Source organism: Gossypium raimondii, chromosome 8 (assembly GCF_025698545.1).
Source record: "Gossypium raimondii isolate GPD5lz chromosome 8, ASM2569854v1, whole genome shotgun sequence".
Taxonomy (NCBI): Eukaryota; Viridiplantae; Streptophyta; class Magnoliopsida; order Malvales; family Malvaceae; genus Gossypium; species Gossypium raimondii.
The window spans coordinates 14943850-14963435 of record NC_068572.1 but is presented as its reverse complement, the minus strand read 5'-3'; the positions used below and the strand labels follow the sequence as shown (position 1 = coordinate 14963435).

Sequence of the window (19586 nt, the reverse complement as noted above, 5' to 3'; positions counted from 1 at the left end):
CTAATACTAAACAAAGGTGTAACCAGCAACCTAATAAAACTAGCATTGCATTAATAATAATAAGAAATTAAATATAATAAATATAAAAGAAAAAGAAAAAGAAAGTAAGTAATAGACAAATAATAATAAGAAAAATAAAGTAAAGTGAAGTAAAATAATAAAATAAAATAAATAAATAATAAAAAAAAGAACAAGGGACCAAACGGTGGTGGGTGGCTTTGCAGATGGCAGTGGAGACGAGTATGGCGATGACTGTAGGAACGACGGGGGTGCTGATGGTGTTTCAAAGAGGAGGGGATGAAAGGGGGAGGTGAAGCCGGGTGGAACAAAGGCGAAGGGTGGAAACGTCGGTGAAGGGACAGAAGAAAAAGGAAGGTGGGAAATTGGGGCTTTGGTGTATGAGTTTAGTGGTTGTGGAATGTTAGAATGGTGATGTGAGGGATGGTGAAAGGACATCGAGTGATCAGTGATGACGAGGGGTGAACGGAGACTGGTGGCGACGGTGGAAAAGTCTTGGGGTTGGGTATTGCGGCTGGTGTGACGAGGTGGTGGATAGGGAGAGAGATTGGGGAAAGGGAGGTTCATGCCAGGGAGAGAAGAACGAAGTGGGGGGCTGTTGGTCTGACCGAAAATGAGGAGGTTAGTGGGAAGAGAGGGGGAGAAAACAATGCAAATAGCGAAAAGGGGAAGAAGAAGTAAAAGTGAAAAAAATGATTAGGGTTAGTTGTGACAAAAAAGGGGGGCACGGTCATGTAAAGGCCCGTGTTGGGCACATGGACTTGTCCATTGCCCGTGTGCTCCATCTCAGCCCATGTGTCAATCGAATAACTAAAAAAGTTTAGCCCAATTTCAACACGGCCTAAGACACGCCCATGTGTCCAGGCAGTGTAAGAGCACCCTTCGCTTCTCCTACGCCCGTATAACAGCCCTAACCCAGCCTGGACGTTATGGTCAAATCTGGCGGTGTCACATGGTAGTGTTTTTCGAAAAAATGAGTTGTCATCGAAAACCTCTTATCTTTACCACCTCTTTACACTATCTAATGCTTAATTCAAGACGTGTCGATCAATTTCGATGTGATTCGTATTCAAAAGTTAATCTCTTTGAAAACGTTATTAATTTTCAAAACGTCACTTATTGCGGAAGCTTTTCAAAACAGTTTGCATGTTTGTGCGAATTTTGTTAAAATGTTTGATCCGTTTTTAAAACTCGATTATCCCTACTACTAGTAGTTGTAAATCAAAACAGTAAAAACCCCAAATTAAAAATAAAAACCCAAAGAGGCCATTATTACAGTAAAATACCCCAAAATAAAATCAAAATTATAATTAATTACTAAGTCGAACTAAATAGATCGTATGGCCACCGCTGAGTCCTCTATCGCACCGATCCGCCTATGTCTGGGGATTATCTGTACAGTCAAATCAGAAGGGTGAGTTTATGAAAACTCACTGTGTAATCCCATATAAAGCAAATAGTCAGAAGACAATCGCAATTTGGGCCTAAGCCCATTTCAGTAGAGTTTCAGTTTCAAATAGGGCTTAGTCCATTACAATACAGAAACAGTCATGCATTTGGGCCTTGGCCCATTATAGTATCAATATTCAGTACCGTAACAGATATACAATTTCAAATCCTACCCTGCCAGCCTCTACCCTCCAACTCCGTCCAATCCTACACTCCACGTGGGGATATAATCAACCCATACATCCCTAAACTCTAAAAGTGCCGAATGCGGCACTAAACAGTAGTTCACAGCAGAGCTGCCAGTAACTTAGGCTCGAGGCCTTTCAGTTCACTTCTTTTGGACATTATAATTCCCCAACCCAATGTAATGCAATATACAGATATAGCATGCTGTAACATAATATCATGCATGTAAACAGAGTATACAGTATCAAATCATTGGGACATCATCAGACTTAATTATATCAGTCATACAGTCATTTCAATCAATTAGGGGCTAGGTAAACTTACCGTCCCTATAGTAGGTTCACAGTCGACTTGGGTGACCTGTGTGGCCCACATGGCTCGAATTGGCCTTGGCCTCGTGATCCATTTTAATGTAACCCATGCTAGATAATTAATCATATGTGTTTCCACTTGTTTACTTATAATCTTTCAAGTTATCTACTTGAGTCACTGTTACTAAATTATTTGTATCCTAAGCTACAGAATTACGAATTAAGGTCCGCAAATTTTCCCTGAAACTAGACTATATCTTCTTATCATAAAATTTTTAGAATTTTTGGTTTAGCCAGTAAGTATAGTTTATTATTTAAAGTTTCTCCTACTTTACTGTCTGGTAGTTTCGATCTTTCTGCACTAAAAATTAATTATCTTCTCATACAGATTTTGGATGATGTTCCTATTTGTATATCTTGAAAATAGACTCACTCAGGATTTTAAACATATAAAATATAACCTATAATTATTTTTATACAATTTTTAATAATTTTTGGAATTAAGGACAGGGGATTCCGAAATCATAATGACCCTGTCTGACTAAAATTCCATTATCTCATAATATGAAATTCTTTTTCTTACTTTGTCTCTTCTATTAGAAAATAGACTCAAATATCTTTAATCCCATATTTTTTTTCACCCTCTAACTCGATTTCCACGATTTATGGTGATTTTTTAAAATTAGCCTACTGCTGCTGTCCAAACAACAAGCAATATCGACTTTTCGCTGAATCCCTTATTTTTGTGTTTCGGGTACACACCTAGTATCGATTGATGCTACAATAATCCCCGAGCACTCCAGAACCTATAATTGACCAATTTCACTCAATTCATCACTGAATCGATCGAACTAAAACTAAATTCGAAATGAGAAATGCATCCCATAAGCGATGAAAAGCTTACCCTAGCACCTCAAAACAGTTGGTTACGCAATAGCACGATGAGACCCCTAATCCACGCGAGATGCTACTGCCAAATGCCACAAACCCCTGAATCAAAGTTGGAAAAAAATTGTAAGTTAAAGAGAGCAAAAACTCTACTTACCAGAACATGCGACAAAAATTGACCCAACGGAACGAAGGTGTGGTAGCCAACAAAAGAGACAGAAACAGAAAGAATAATGGAAAGAAAAAATCCGGGTTTGACAACAGAAAAAGAAAAGGTGAAGAAGAAAGGGAGAAGAGATGGCGTTAGAAAGGTGAGGAGTTTTGGGAAAATCAAAATTTTACAAAACCGAAACGATAATGCTTAGAAAATCTGATAACCCCAAAATCCACTCCCCTAAGTTCCCTCTACCAAATTCCCACTACTCAGATTTCTAATACAAAATAAAAAAAAATATTTGTCCTTACACTCACGCCTGGATTCAAACTCCTGACTCTCTGCTAACCAACACTCCCCTTAACCACCAGACCAGCAGGCCCATTCTGGTAAGTACTTACAAACTTTTAATTAAAAGCCTACTAGCCAGAAATAGGGGTTAATTCAGAAAAATATTATAATTTTCCAAAGTCAGGGCTTGAACTCAAGACCTCCTAGACTCACCAAGAGAACTTAACCACAAATGCTGATACACAATTGTGTCACATTTTCACTATAACAAAAATAAGAATTTTAGGGTGTTACACGGGGCACACAGTCTCACACACGCCCGTGTGACTGGCCGTGTGCTGCACACAGCCATGTCTTTATCCCGTGAAACTCATTTTTTTGAAATAAATTAAGAAAACTTACTCTAGTATACACATGGCTTGAGACACGACCTTGTCTTCAAACCGTGTAACTTTCTGTTGTTGTGTGTGTCGCAAAAGAATTGGAAACATTTAGCTCCAGTATGCACACGACCTGGGATACTCCATGTGTCCAGGCCGTGTGTCATACAAGGCCAAGTCGCCAGACTGTGTACCACTCCTAACTATGTGGTTCACTTTTTTTTTACAAATTAAATATGCAACAAAATTAAGGGAATTAAGAAAATTGAAACACTCGGGTTGCCTCCCGAGAAGCGCTTATTTAAAGTTTAAGCTCGTCTTTCACTTTTTACTCACGATTGATTCAAATTTTAGAGCTGGAGCTCCTCTCTCTCGTTATTAATATCACCTTTAATATAATATTTGAGTCGATGATCGTTTACCTTAAATGTGTCGTATTCAGTATCTGTTACCTCTAATGTACCGCAGGGAAAAATGATTTTTACCACATAAGGATTTGACCATCTCAATTTTAGCTTTCCCAAAACAATTTGAGCTTTTAATTATATAAAAGCACTCAATCTCCAACTATGAATTTTTGGGGCTGCTTTAAACAAGTGTTGTGGCTTTTCTTTATTGCTTCTTTGTACAATTTCGAGCTCTCATAAGCATTTGCTCACTTTTCGTTTAACTCATTAGTTGTAACAATCTCTTATCACTTACAGTTTAGGATTGAAAATTCAGAAATTTTATTGCCCAAAATGTTTATGTTCAAGTTTTAACGGTAAGTGATAGCTCTTCCCATAAACAAGTTTGTAGGGGGATATTCCTATGGGTGTTTTATACGCAATCCTATAAGCTCATAAAACATCATCTAATTTTAAAGCCCAATCCTTCCTATTTGTCTCTACTGTATTTTCTAGGATGCATTTTAATTCTTAGTTCAACACTTCAACTTGGCCACTAGTTTAAGGATGATAAGAGGTAGTTATTCTATGATGTACACTGTATTTCTTAAGAATATTATCGAATTGAGTGTTACAAAAAAGTGTACCCCTATCGTTAATGATTGCTCGAGGTGTTCCAAAATGAGTGAATAGTTTCTTAAGAAATCTAACGACCACCCTAGCATCATTAGTTGGAAAAGGTTGAGCTTCAACCCATTTTGAAACATAATCGACCGCTAACAATACGTATTTATTACCATAAGAGCTAGGAAATGGTCCCATGAAATCAATACCCCAAATGTTGAAAATTTCACAAGAAAGCATGTAAGTTTGAGGCATTTAATTACATTTGGAAATATTATCTATTCTTTGGCATCTATCATAAGAAGTAACATACCTGTTAGCATATTTCAATAGTGTGCGCCAATAAAATCTTGATTCAAGTGCTTTATGTGCTATCCTAATCCCACTGTAGTTTCCTTCTATTAGTCTTGAATGAAAATGATCCAAAATTTTATTCGCTTTCGGTTTCGTAACACACCTTCGATTTACCTGATCTATACACACATGAAAAAGAAAAGGATCTTCCCAAAAATAGTTTTTGCCATCAGCAAAGAATCACTTCTTTTGATGATGAGTGAACCCTTTCGGTAAGATGTTAGCAACCAAATAATTCACGATATCTACAAACCAAGTGTAACAACCCAATTTTTAGTGGTGTCAGAAATAATGGTTTGAGACCACTAAATTCAAAAAGTGAGCTCTTAAATTTTATTATATAGTGTTTATGAGTCGATTGTGAATTTAGGATGGCTTATGAATTAGTGAAATATGCTTTAGAAATATTTGTTAGATTAATTAGTTTTGAAAACAAGGCATCGAGATCTAAATTTTATAAACCAAGCTGTAAATATTTTTATAAATATTTACGAAGTGTTATTAAGGTAGTATTAAAGTTTCGTTAGAAAACTTTATCATTTCGATAGCTAATTAATTAAAAAGAACTAAATTGAAAAAGGTGCAAAACTTGCTAAAGTGATTAAATAGCATAAATGGTAAATAAGGGAGGACTAAAAGGGCAATTAGACACCCAAGGAATGACTGAGGCAGCATAAGCAGAAAAATTCTTGGAATTAGGTGATTTAAGGGTAAAATTGTAATTTTGGTAAAATTAAGCTTAAATAAAAAAGAAATCTAAAGATTTCTTGGCAATTCTTCTTCAATTCTCAACCAAAAACAATCATTAGAGAGCTTCTTAAGTTGGTTTTTACATTTTTACTTCATGTAAGTTTAATTCTTGTTTTTCTCTTGAATTTTTTATGTTTTTGAGACTTTTACAATTAGGTCGAACTATCTAATTCATTAGTTTTTACTTCTATGGGTAATTTTGAAAGTAACCATTGATGAGTACTGGATTTTTATGATGAATTAACATGGATTTGAATTTTAATTTTGTTATATGAAGGTTTTATCAAGTAATTTCAATAGAAATTGATTTTAGGACCAAATTGTGAAAAAGATTAAATCTTAGGGTTTGGTTTAAATTCTATTTATTAAGGGCTATGTAATAGATTATAATATTTAGATAAAGTTTTAATTGAGAAAAATTCACTCATTTGATGATTTTATTGATGAGGGACTAAATTGCAAAACTATAAAAGTTAGGGTAATTATGTAAATTTGAAATTTGAGGGGTATGCATTGTGAAGTGGACTGAAATTGAAATATATTCTAATGAATGAAAAATTTTACATTCTAGATCAAGAGCTCGTAGATCAACGAGAAAAATGGAAATTAGCCGAGTAGTCTTTAAACTATTACCAATTTTACAATCCAACCCAGGTAAGTTCATATGGTTAAAATTTCATGATTATTTGTTAATTTAGGAATGGTATAATATATTTATTCATATTTTGTTGTTGAAATTAAGATTATTGTAAAAGTATGAAAATTGAATTGAATGTTTAAAACGAGTAGTATGCAGGATTGAGTACGATCGTTCCGTGGCAAAGAATGAATTGACGGATAAGACCATGGTTGGACCATGGTGTAAACTGAAAAATATATAGGAATTTTTCTATAAAATTCATCACCTTTTTACTTAAATTCGTTGTTAAAACCAAGTAATTGTTTAATAAATTAATGAAATATGCGAAAATATGAAATTAGGACATAGAAATTATTAAAATATGATTTTATATTTTATTATATGTTTTCATGGATAAAATGGCTTATTTTATATTTATTTGAGCATATTATATTTTTAAGCTATGAAGTGGGCCATGCATGATTAAATTAAATGATAAAATATAAAGTTATATTTAATAATTTATTTTTAATATTTCATTAATAAAATGGGTTTTAAATAATTAAGTAAATTGATTAATTTAAGTGGTTAAATTATATTATTTGGTCCTCTAAACTATCTACTATTTTGGACAGGTCTGAGAGTTTTCTTCTAATTGCAAAATCGTCCAAATTGGGGACCAAGTCAACCCAATTTTCGGCTACACATGGATGTCATAAACCATTTTTTTGGTTTAATTATACAAAGTCCTTGAAGAGTTAAAGAAATCGAAGATTTTTCCGAAGATTTACTGATGACCAAGTCTTAGTCCTGAGTTGTTGTGGCACTCAAATTGACCAAAAATCAAGGAAAAATCAGCAACATTTCCTCAATTCATGGCCGGCCACTCTTGGAGGAAATTTCAAAGGATGGACATTCCTATTTTTAGCAAGCTAGCTCCCTTGCCTCACCTATAAATAAGAGCTCATTTCTCACTTTTTCAATCATCCCTCATCCCATCATCTCTCACTCATTCATCATTCTCTCAACTCTTTTAGCTATCTTTCCCCTTCATCATCCTTGCATAAGGATTTTAGCAATTAAGCCTCTTAAAGAACCCTTGGTCGGCCACCTTGGAGAGCCATTAGAAAAGGAGCAACGTAAAGAAGCGAATGAGCCTCGTCAGTCAAAGTCTTGGGTGACAGCTACTCTGAATTGGGTTTAATCTTTCTTTTCTTTAAATTTAATTTAAAGATGTTTGCTATGTGTTCTTTGTTCTTATTTACAACAATGATAGCTTAAATTTATTTAAGCTAGGATGATTATTTTGATTAAATAATATTTATTTGGTTCATGCTTATAATGTTTGTGCCTCAATCAATCATGTTTTCATTTAAAATCAAGTTTGTATTTCATTCATACATGATTGAAATGCACTTGAATAAGCTGAGCGATCCTAACCAAACGACGGCTAATGGACGTGTAATTGAAATGTGCATGCTCAATTTAGATCCTAACCCGATTAAATTGTAGGTTGCATAACAACTCTAACCAAGCTATATTATCTGCATAGTTTTTAGATTTGTGTGATTAAATTGTTTCAAACCTAACACGTCCCTGTTACCTCACACGAATGCTAAGAAACTCTTAGTAAATAAGGATCAGTAAAATGCGTATTTACTAAGTAAAGGATTCCGAAAGGACCCAATGTGGTTTCCAAACTCATGAAAGATCGAGTTGCCATGGAATGTTTTTCCAAATATTATTAAGCATGTTGATAATAAATTGAGTTTAATTAAAGTAATTGTCCTAGTTTATTTATGTTATGATTGTTGCAAATTGTGTTTAATTTTACTAAAATCTATTTCATTCATATAGTTTGCATACTTAGGATAATTTGCATTAGGGATCACTGCATTTAGTTTAATATATTTTAATCACCACTTCCAACTATATTGTGTTTTTATTTACCAAATTGTTAATATAATTTTACAAATTAAGTGACTTAGCACAAATACAATCCCTGTAGAGACGATAACTCGATACTTACTTATTACTTGATAACGACTGTGTACACTTGCACAAACCTCAGCGTTACACATGACAGTGTTTAAATGTAAGACCATAGCTGGTTTATGGCATTTTAATGAAAAGACCATAACTGGGTTATGGCACCTTCAACGTAAGACCATGGTTGGACCATGGTAGTATAGATATATGTGTAAGACCATAGCTGGACTATGGCTTTCTGATGATAAGACCATAACTAGGTTATGACACTACAAATGTAAGACCATGACAGGGCCATGGCAGTGCATATGTAAGACCATAGTTGGACTATGACACAAAAAGAATGATGTACTCATATCCGTAAGCCGTTCTTCGATTCAAGAAGAAATGGTAAGAGACTTATGTGATTGAATTGAAAGATTTATAAATTATTATTGATATTGATCTGAAGGAAGTCTGTTTATTGATTAAATTGTATTTGAAAGGGAAAAATGTATGATTTATTTAAAATTTAATTTATTATATTATATTAAGTTCGGTAAGATTAATGTTTAACCTATTGAACTTACTAAGCTTCATTAAGCTTACTTGTGTTGTTTAATATTCTTGTAAATTAATGTGTAGTCAGAAGATCGGATCAACACATTAAACTACACTATCCAGTTTATTCCGGTAGTTTTTGCAATGTAAATTTTGGTTTATATGGCATGTATAGGATTGGTTTGGCAATGAAATAATTTGAATTGTGGTTGTGAATTTTAAATGTTTGTATGCATGTAATTAGTAGTAGAATTTGATAAATCAATGAAATGAGTTAAATAGGTAGGTATAAGTAAATGAAATATTTGTGATATGTCATGTTGAGAACATGTTTTAGCTTGTATTGATTGCTTGGTTGGGATATATTGGTGTATATGAATGTTGAGTACAGGTTAATGTCAAAATGGGTGAGAAAAGTGGCCTTAAAATGACCTATTTTCGTTCACACAGGCAGAGACACGGGCATGTGTCCCCTACTTCTATGAAAATTTTTGAGATTTTTGAAAAAGTTCCTTGAGTACCCGGTTTAATCCCGATTCACTTCTAAGGTGAATATTGGGCCTTGAGGGTCCATCTAAGGGACAATATGAGTGTTAGAATTGATGAAAATATATCATTTTTCCTCCTTCATGTATAGCTAGGCTTTCTCTAATATTTCCTTAGTTTTTCACCTTCTCTTTTTGTCAAATATTAGCTGATTGCTTCAGCATCAATCTCTCATCCATTTAGCCGTGAGTTCGTTGATTTGTGGGGTTGCTTGGCTTCCAAATTCTTTGCCACCTAGCTTCACTATTCTCTTAATTTCCCATACTTTGAGACCTAGTTTTCAAGGTGTCATTAAGCCTTATTTGATAAATAAGACTCACCGCTAACACTGATTCTTTTGCCTACCCAATGATAGGGTTAAATTGCAATTTAGTCCTATTTATTGAAGGTAGAATTTTCCTTTTTCTGTTTGTACCAAAACGAAGCAAAATGTTTGCAGCCTTACTCTCCTCATCCAGCCCAATTAGTATGCTATGGTGGGATTTCTTGGTATCACTTTCATTTGCCACCTATAAGCAAAATTCCTTTAATTATTACACACTTTGACACCTAGCCACAATGTGTCATTTAAACCTTTTAATGACTCTTACTTAACACACACTAAGTGGCTTAATTACAACCAAGTCTTTTTAACTCAATGGTGAAAATGCACTTTAGGTCCCCCATAATCTCTTTCAATTTCCAAAATAGTCCTTACCCAAAGTTATCAATTATTATTATCCAAATTTAATTAATTATTCTTATATTATTTGAATATAATTAATTCTTTTTCGAGAAATTTACAACATCAGAATAACAAGATCTTAGTATAATCTTCATTCGATCTAAAATTTGAATATGTTAGGTCCTAAGAACTATTACTCAAAAACCTATCACATTTTGAAGATGTTGGGTTCTAATATATGTATAGGTTTAGATACTACTGAGTTATAAATTATCTAAGGTTCTTATTGATGAATGCACAAATTAACATCAGTCTGGTTTCATCTTAATATGTTACAATAGTGAAAGCTCACTAGTAAGACACAAAGAAGTAAACAAGCCGAAGTCAAACGTGTAGATAACAACATATTATAGTGAACATTTTGATGAGTGATCACTCATCATCGTCATGGTTAATCCCATCAAGGATGGCTATGAGAGCCACCACGAAGGCATAATCCACGTTTGGATATACCGTCACCATAAACTTGTCCTTCCCAAGCAATACGCTTTCAACATTGTGCTTCTTGTGCATCTATAGTGCTCACACATATAGAACCCACATACATGTAAATATCATTATTCCTATGTTAATATAATCTTACAAATATTAATCTATCGGTTAAAGCACTTGGGAGATTCTCTATTATTAAATTCATCAATTTAATTCATAATTAAATAAATCTAAATTGAAAGAGAATTAACGTTACTTTATGTAAAATATCTTAATTTTTTCCAATTGAAGTTCATATATAAAAAATCATTTACAAAACCATAAAAGCTTAAAAAATATTAACTTTGTTAAACAAAAATGATATTTTTTCAAACAACAAATGTTAACTCATTTGCAATTTGAACTTATTTGATTCTTTTAGTAGTACATGGACTAAATTGATCCATTCAAGAATAGAGAGATTAATTTGATATAGTCTCTATAATACTTGGATCTCCTAGATACTTTCACCTCTATCTATCTATCAATTTATCTATCTATCTATTTATCTATCTATCTAGTACATATTTAAATTATTTTGTTGATTTGATATCACTAGTCAACTCAACACTAATTCAATAAAAAATTTACTTAAAATTCCTCTTTTAATTAAGGTTTGAAGGTTAATATATTGATATTTTTGTTCTTTTACTATTTTTATATGAAATGTTTTAAATAAAACAACTAAAAATGTAATACCTAAGAATTGAACTATTTTACCAGTTCACTTATAACTCAATTACTATTTTTTATACATACAATTTTAATTGAAAGTGTGACAAAATCTAGTATAGTTGACTGAATTTTGTCACCCATCAATCAAATCCCAAGTTTTTAGTGAATTTATCAAAAGTTCATTTATTTTACAAAGTAACAAATATTATATAGAGGATATTTAAATTATTTCATACTTCGAGAAATCTATAAATAAATATATAAGTATATGATAAAATTTGAGTCTAAAATACCTTAATAACCCTTACTCCATTTTATATAAAATAAAAACAAGATCAACACTTCCTTTATGAATCGGTTGTTTTCCAATCTTATTTTCTTCACATCACCACTAGACTTACCCTTCCCATTAGTATTTAATACATCCTTAGCCTCAACAAGTTTTTTTGTTTCTTTGAATGCTTAAATTACAAATATTTATTTTAGAAAATTTTATTTAAATTATATGATAAGCACCAATTATTTATGTTCACATCATTATTCTTATTCAAAACTCGTATTCTAATTATTATCATTATCTTAAAGTTTATCTAGAATTTACTACAAAGGCTGTGATTGGTCACTAAAAGATAATAACAAATTTAGTGACAATAAAATAATAGTAACAATATTTTAAACATTAAAATAACATTATCTCAACAATTGTCTATTGAATCTTGTCATTATCAAGTCCTAAAACCATTTTGTTTCATAATCGCACAAGAAGTTTTTACATAAAAATATATCTAACAAAAATTATATTATTATTTAAACCTCTTATTGAATTTGCAGTATGAATAGATAGAAAATTAATTCAGTTGAAAAACTTTTAAAAGTTATTGTTTATATAAAATTATTTTATACTTGTAGTGTGCGATACTAGAGTATATGTGTAAATAAATCGTAGGAAGAGGGTGTTAAGTACCTGAGCCAAAATAGTGTTGGACTCTCCGGAATAAATGATACAGGATCTTTCCAGCCAGCTTCCTTCCACTCTGAAATCACAAACATCCTCTTTTGGGTTGGTTGCCAAGAACACATGCAATTTGGTCTTGAGTTGGATCATTGATGATTGCTTCACTGTGAATATCAGATCTTTTTCTTCCGTGCTTTCTCCCCTGAATACTTGCCATCTATCGTGGACAGTCATTATCTATTAACAAATCAAGGTAGCTAGATTTATATGTAGTATTGAAATAAAGCTATGTCTGAGAAACTTGAACAACAAAAACCAAACCTTGGGTCGAAGAGTGCAAACGGGATTTCCGGCAGCATCGGTTAAGAGGCGACGGTCATGGATGCTGAAAAATTTGCCTTTGATTTTGAACATGATGTTGCCATTGATGTCAGTGACAGCAAAGTTGCCCTCAGTGATGGTCAAAACCTTTCTGACGACAGCCAGATCTACTGGTTGAGGATAGCAGTATTCAGGCTCAATCGCGGAAACGCGAGTAGCCAAAGGTGGGTAAGCACTTGGTGCAGCCGGCGGGGGATATTCCTGTACGTGTTCCATCTAGCCACCACTGCAGTAGCCGATAAATCATTTAATTATCTTAAATAAGTCGGTGTTTGATAATTTAAAAATTAAGTATCTAAAAATAAGTATTTAATTTAAATTATAAAATTTATTTGATATATTATTTAAAGTTAATTACTAAATATAAATAGATTGTTTAGTAAATATAGATTTTAAATTATAAAAATATTTTATATTTTATATTTTATATTTTATTTTTAAACATTTCACCTTATTCTAAAATAAAATTTTAAACGGAAACTTTTATAAAATAATAAAATAGTATTAAATTAATTGAAAATATTCTCAAATAAGTAGCTCTTACCTACTTCTTATTTTCTACATTTTTAGAAAAAATATTTTATATTATTTTAATTTTAGATTATTAAATATGTGTAAAAAAGAAAAATGAATTTAATTATTTTCAATGGTTTATTAAAAGAAAGCCTAAGTTAAAATTTTAAATTAACAATAATTATTAAAAACTTTAAAATATATAAAATATGAAAAATTAAAAGAAAATATTGTATTTATAGAAAACCAAAATGAAATTGAATCAAAACATAATAAAATTCATTTTTAATTAAAAGAATATGAAAATAATAAAATTAAATTAAATAAAAAATTTATTGATTTTTAAACTAATTATTTGAGTTCTCATTATGAAAGCCAATTTTAACGAATTTTTCAATTTAATTTTGTAAAATTTTTATCCAATTACATGTGTTATTCTTTTTCTAAATTATACGGCATACTTATTATACATATATATATATATATATATGAATATATTTTACAGTCAATTAAAATATTATCATTCTATCACGGAAAAGCATAAAATTAAACATTCTAACTAGACAAAATTTCATTATTCCATCCCCCATAAAAAAATTACAATTATTTCTCTAAAGTATGTTTTGGGTCTTTTGAGTGAAATCCAAATAACATAAATTTTGAGATTTTCCTCAAAATCACAAATGACTTGAAAAAACACTGATGGGATCTGCTATCGAACTTCTATCGCTATCACAAACTTTCGATCCGACCACAATTGACATCATTGGACCATCATTGACCACCACCAACCACCATCGTTAGCCATTGTTGACCACTGCCAAACCACTATTAGCCACCTCCATCGGACTACCGGCAGCCTCTGTCACCAAATCATCGTCAGTCTTTTGTTGGTTAATTAGGTCGGGTTTGTGTTATCTCGATCAGTCCTACATTAACCACATCAAGATGATAGTCCACGATTTAATTACATATCCCAAAAATAATTAAAAGAATAATTACAACCACTTTAATTTGTAAGAATCACAACTTTGAAAAAATTACTTTATCATAACATTTACAATTCTCAACCATTTATTCTTCCTTTCAACTATAAATACCAAATATAATTTACAAATAAAAAAATAGCAGTTACTATAAAAATTCATCACAAAAATAAGTTAATAGTTTTTCAATTCTTCATTTTGAATTAATTTATTTTGCATTGTTCCTCTTTTTAATTGTTAGCACTAAATCACAAAATTATTTCTTCTTAACATACTGCCTCTACAATGCAATCTGTTCAGGTATCTTCAGTTTTGCATAAATGTAATTTTACAATATTTTCAGTATTCAATGAAAGGTAAGATTAAAAACTTAATCTGAAATACATGATGCATTTGTAGAGTTAGTGAGTTGTACAAATTGTACGAGGTGAATAGAAAATATGAGAGAAATTATTTAAGAAAATCAAGATCTACATGAAAAGCTATACTCATCAACTAAGTGGATTAAACAAAGAGAAATATAGAATGAACAAAAGAGAAGAATAGAAAATGAAAGGATTATTCAACTTTCATTTTTTGATATTTAAAAACCTATACATATCTTCTATTTATAGGGTCTCTACCACCATAAGTTACAAAACTCGAATAAATATAATTAAGGTACCCTATAAATTTTTAGGGTTACAAGAGTTACAAGAAAATGAATTCTTGGGGGTTATGGGAGTTTTATGGACATACATTTTATAACACTCTCCCTCGGATGTCCATAAATGAAAAATGTGTTTCGTTAAAACCTTATTTGGAAAAACTCTGTGAGATAAAAATATAATGAAGGAAAAAGAGTACACAATCTTCTATTACAAGTTGTCTTGTTAAAAACCTTTCCCACGAAAATCCAATGGGACAAAACCTTGGTCAAAGGAAAATAGTACAACATGTTTTAGACTCCCTCTAATAGCAACATCACATAACATCTTTGAGTTGACGCATTTCAATCTTGTGTTGTAGTCTTTCAAACATTAAAGTTAGCAATGCCTTGGTAAAAAGATCTTCTAAATTATCATTAGAACAAATTTGTTGAACTTTATATCACGTTTCTTCTCAAGATCATGATTGAAGAATAACTTTGGTGAAATATGTTTTGTTCTATCACCTTTGATGTAACCACCCTTCAATAGAGCTATACATGTTGCATTATCTTCATATAAGATAGTTGACATCTTTTCCTGTAAAGATGTAATACCTTATACCCAACTCAATCAGCGGGTTCAGATATACTCTGTCACAATAGCACCGAAACAAACTATAAACAATTTAGAACTAAGAGGAAAAATAACATGACTAAAACTACCAAATATGCTTTTATTAATCATACTTAACTTAGTTAGCTAAAATGCTAATAAAAAACACAATTACCAGTTTTTAGGTCAAAAGTCTTATCAAGTGGACTTATGAAAATTTAACAATAATAGTTCTAATATTTTTAATTAATTTCTCTTTGCTATAAATAAAAAAACTGTAGCCCGTATTTAGTTGTAAAAAGAAAATTTTGACCTTGAGGTTCAACCTCTAGGTCGCGCTACTATATGTGAGTTACAGTTAAGACCATAAGTTCGCCTAAGCTTGATCGAAATCTGGCTTGATCCCATTTCAACTCCTCATATAAACCATTACACCTTGGAAACATAAAAAACTAAGTAAGCTCAAACGAGCTTAGTGAGTTTCTAATATTTCATACCGTTCATGAAATTATAAGTTAGAACTTCATGGGTTTGATCTTCTGTCAGGCATCATTTGCATAAATATAGTTCGCACATCTTCCTGGTGTACTTTCATCCTCCTTGCATTAGCTCAACTTGAAAATTTGTACACTTTCAGCATTACTGCAATCCTCCATTTCAATCACTTGTGCTATAGGCTACAATGTAAAATGATTTCGCTTACCCGTTTGCTTCGGTTTCTTACAAAATGAACCATTACCTCTTTTGCTTGCAAAACATGTGCGTATTACTCTAATAATTATTATCATTGCGAATTAACGTATGACGAAATGATTTCAGAAAACTCATGCATGGAGATTTAGATGTGGATAATTTTTACCTGTGGATTTACACTTAAAGTCTTACAAAACACGGACTCAAGCATGGCGAACGCATACTTGCAGACCATACTTGCAAATATTTATATGCAAAATCATCATCACATATTCATATATGTAGAAACATAAAAAACCTAAGAAAGCTTAAATAAACTTAACGAGTTTCTAATATTTCATATTGTTCATGAAACTATAAGTTAGAACTTCATGGGTTTGATCTTGTCTCACATCATTTGCACAAATATAATTCACACATCTTCCTGGCATAATTTTATCCTCCATTGCGTTGGCTCAACATGAAAATTCATACACTTGTGACATTACTACAATCCTCCGTTTCAATCATTCGTGTTATAGGCTATAATGAGGAACGATTTCGCTTACCCATTTGCTCTGGTTTTTTACAAGATGAATCGTTACCTATTTTTCTTGCAAAACATGTGCGTATTACCCTAACAATTATTATCATTATGGACTAACTTATGACAGATTGATTTCAGAAAACTCATGCATGGAGATTCACACGTGAATAATTTTTACCTTCTGATTTACACTTAAAGTCTTAGAAAACGTGGACTCAAGCATGGCAAACGCATACTTGCATACCATACTTGCAAATCCTTTATATGTGGAATCATCATCACAGATTCATATATGCAAATTCTTACTTGTGAATTCATTCTTAAATGGTAGTCACTACCTAACTCTTGTTTGGCGGATAGTCACTAGAAGACTCATGTTTTAAAGATAATTATTGGCAGACTCCTATATGAAAGAAGATCCCTATAGTTTTGGATTGAGAAAAATAACCTATAGGAGCTCTTATAGCTTGAACATAAGGAAAATCTGATGCGGTCTCTTACTTGGATCATAGTCCATTCTGACTCTTATGAAGGATAGTCTCTTTGATATATTAAACTTGAAATATGAATATAAGATCAACAGATTTTCAAATCTTGAATCAGAAAGATAAATCCAGCGAAATGTCATACATATAGATTCATATACAAGATTCATGGATGTGAACTCATATATGGCAGACTTATACATGTGAATCCATAGGCGAATACTTACATATAAATGCAGATTCTTATACGCGGACTGTTCCGTGGACTTTCGCATGAGGGAATTCCACATATAACTTTGTTAGGAAACTCAGAGAACAAGTTCAGTAGACTGTCATGCATAAGGATTTATAGAAGAAGATTCATGAGTATGGCAGACTCACACATGCGAATTTTGTCGCGAAATTCGTATGGTGAATTCCCTCATATAAATTTGACGTAAAACTTAAAGAACAAGTCAATCAAACTTCCATAACTTAAATATGTCATGGCCATGGACTTTCTTATAAACATCAGGCTTTAAGCCTTAGACTCCATAAAGTCTTATTGTAGCATTTTCATTTTCTTGTATGCATATATCCCCGTACAATCCAACTGTACATTCGCAAAGCCAAATATCATGCATATACATTCTCTATACAATCTGCACGAACCTCCGCAAAGTCAAATATCATGCATATACATTCTCTGTACATGTAACACCCCTTACCCGTATCCAACACCGGAATAAGGTACGAGGCATTACCAGAACACATACACTTGTAAACGTATTTAACCGAGTTATAAAATTTCATCTAAATTAAAACTTTCAAAATTATTAACATGCTTTTATAACTCTTCACAATATATCCTCAAAATATTATAATCTTAATAAATAGGGCCTACGAGACGCGATACATACTCATGCAATTCAATACTTCATTTCCATTTCATTCAATTCGCAATTTCTCATGCTCACAATTTAAATCATATCACTAGCAATTTCCATTTAATTCACGTACAATTCAATGTCACTAAGTTTAACACTAATACGTATTTACCATTTAACTCAACGTTTATCGATTATATAATTCATTAACACATTTATGAAATTCTAAATTTTGCAATGAAAATATCACTTTAGCTTAAATAACAACATCATCCTGGTATAAATACACTACCACTTATCCATTTACTTTAATTCTTTTGGGCCCATTTGTCACTTACCATCCTTAATTAAATTAGGGAACGGTTACGGAAAATTGAGTATTTCACTCCACTTTGTCATAGTATAACTATGGTCTTGCATATGATCACTTATCACTTTCCGAAGCCATAGCACTGCCACGGTCTTACACGGATCACATTTATCACTTGTCACTTGTCCCTAATCAGATAAGTGTAGCTAAAGCTACCACTTATCACTTGTTACTTGTCACTGATCAGATAAGTGTAGCTAAAGCTATCACTTATCACTTGTCACTTGTCACTGATCAGATAAGTGTAGCTAAAGCTACCACTTATCACTTGTCACTTGTCACTGATCAGATAAGTGTAGCTAAAGCTACCACTTATCACTTGTCACTGATTAGAAGTACTCAAATCCGACGTTCCACTCAATTTGATCATTTATTTGGTTTTTCGTAATGTTATTTTATTCTCAATCCAGCAACAAATATATATCATCATATACTATATAATTCGTGAAATTAACATTTAATCATTAAATTTCAGCCATATGAACTTACTATTTCATTACCTTTCCACACTTGTTTCCTATGCACATGACACAAGATATAAACATATCATTCAACCATCGTTGCAAGCTAGTGTATTTAAACATAACTCTTTTTTTGAACTAACCACATGATAAACCATTTCCTAGAGATTACATAGTTTAAACCATACCACCCTTTTCATGATCACAAGCATATTTTCAATTAGGCACTTACCATTTCAATGCATAAATTATAAATTTAACGTGGCATAATCTAGCCACTACTTGGCCAAAGCCTAAGCATGTACACCAAATATGTTAGCCAAATACACATATAGCATAAGCATTATAAGCATGGATGAGCACAACATTTATTCATGTATCACGCTTACCAACATGTGTTAATTCATAAACCATTCATGACATTATTTCATGCCAAATCATATACCGAATATACCATACACACATACTGTGAAACTTTATTTTCACACATGAGCTTAAACCATGACCAATAATGCACAAATATAAGCATCATTTCTATTTCATCGTTTATCAATTATAATCGAGCATATGACCAATTATACACAAATCATTCATATATTTCCCAATTTTCCTCCTCCTCCTCTCTATTCCACATCCTTAATGTGTATAACACACTTAAACAACATTAACTATAATTTCACTATTCACTCACATGTATATTCAAAGTTATTTATCCGAGTCAGAGTCACTAAATTATTTTTATCTGGAGCTACAG

General features: G+C 32.0%; 1 protein-coding gene across 3 annotated transcripts; it reads right to left on the bottom strand.

Annotated features, from left to right (window-relative positions):
* Positions 1-1392: 1392 nt before the first annotated feature.
* LOC105790894 (protein LURP-one-related 10) lies at positions 1393-12945 on the bottom strand. 3 transcript variants are annotated; one of them, XM_052634420.1, is made up of 4 exons: positions 12632-12945; positions 12320-12547; positions 2869-2954; positions 1393-1411 (listed from the first exon to the last, which is right to left on the bottom strand). In XM_052634420.1, exons 1-4 carry the CDS (start codon positions 12905-12907, stop codon positions 1408-1410), a joined length of 594 nt encoding a protein of 197 aa, XP_052490380.1. In that variant the 5' UTR covers positions 12908-12945; the 3' UTR covers positions 1393-1407. The 3 variants fall into 3 exon arrangements, with proteins under 3 accessions (XP_052490380.1, XP_052490379.1, XP_012474154.1); XM_052634419.1 differs by lacking the exon at positions 1393-1411 and adding an exon at positions 2728-2770; XM_012618700.2 differs by lacking the exons at positions 1393-1411; positions 2869-2954 and adding an exon at positions 10413-10722.
* Between the last annotated feature and the right edge of the window lie 6641 nt (positions 12946-19586).

Bases quoted from the DNA above. Each gene is read 5' to 3' on its own strand.
- LOC105790894 (XM_012618700.2), bottom strand. From the start codon at position 12,907: ATGGAACACGTACAGGAATATCCCCCGCCGGCTGCACCAAGTGCTTAC. The intron at 12,548-12,631 runs GTTTGGTTTTTG...ATTTGTTAATAG, and splicing joins TTTGCACTCTTCGACCCAAG to ATAATGACTGTCCACGATAG. The intron at 10,723-12,319 runs GTACTTAACACC...TGAGCACTATAG, and splicing joins CCAACACTATTTTGGCTCAG to ATGCACAAGAAGCACAATGT.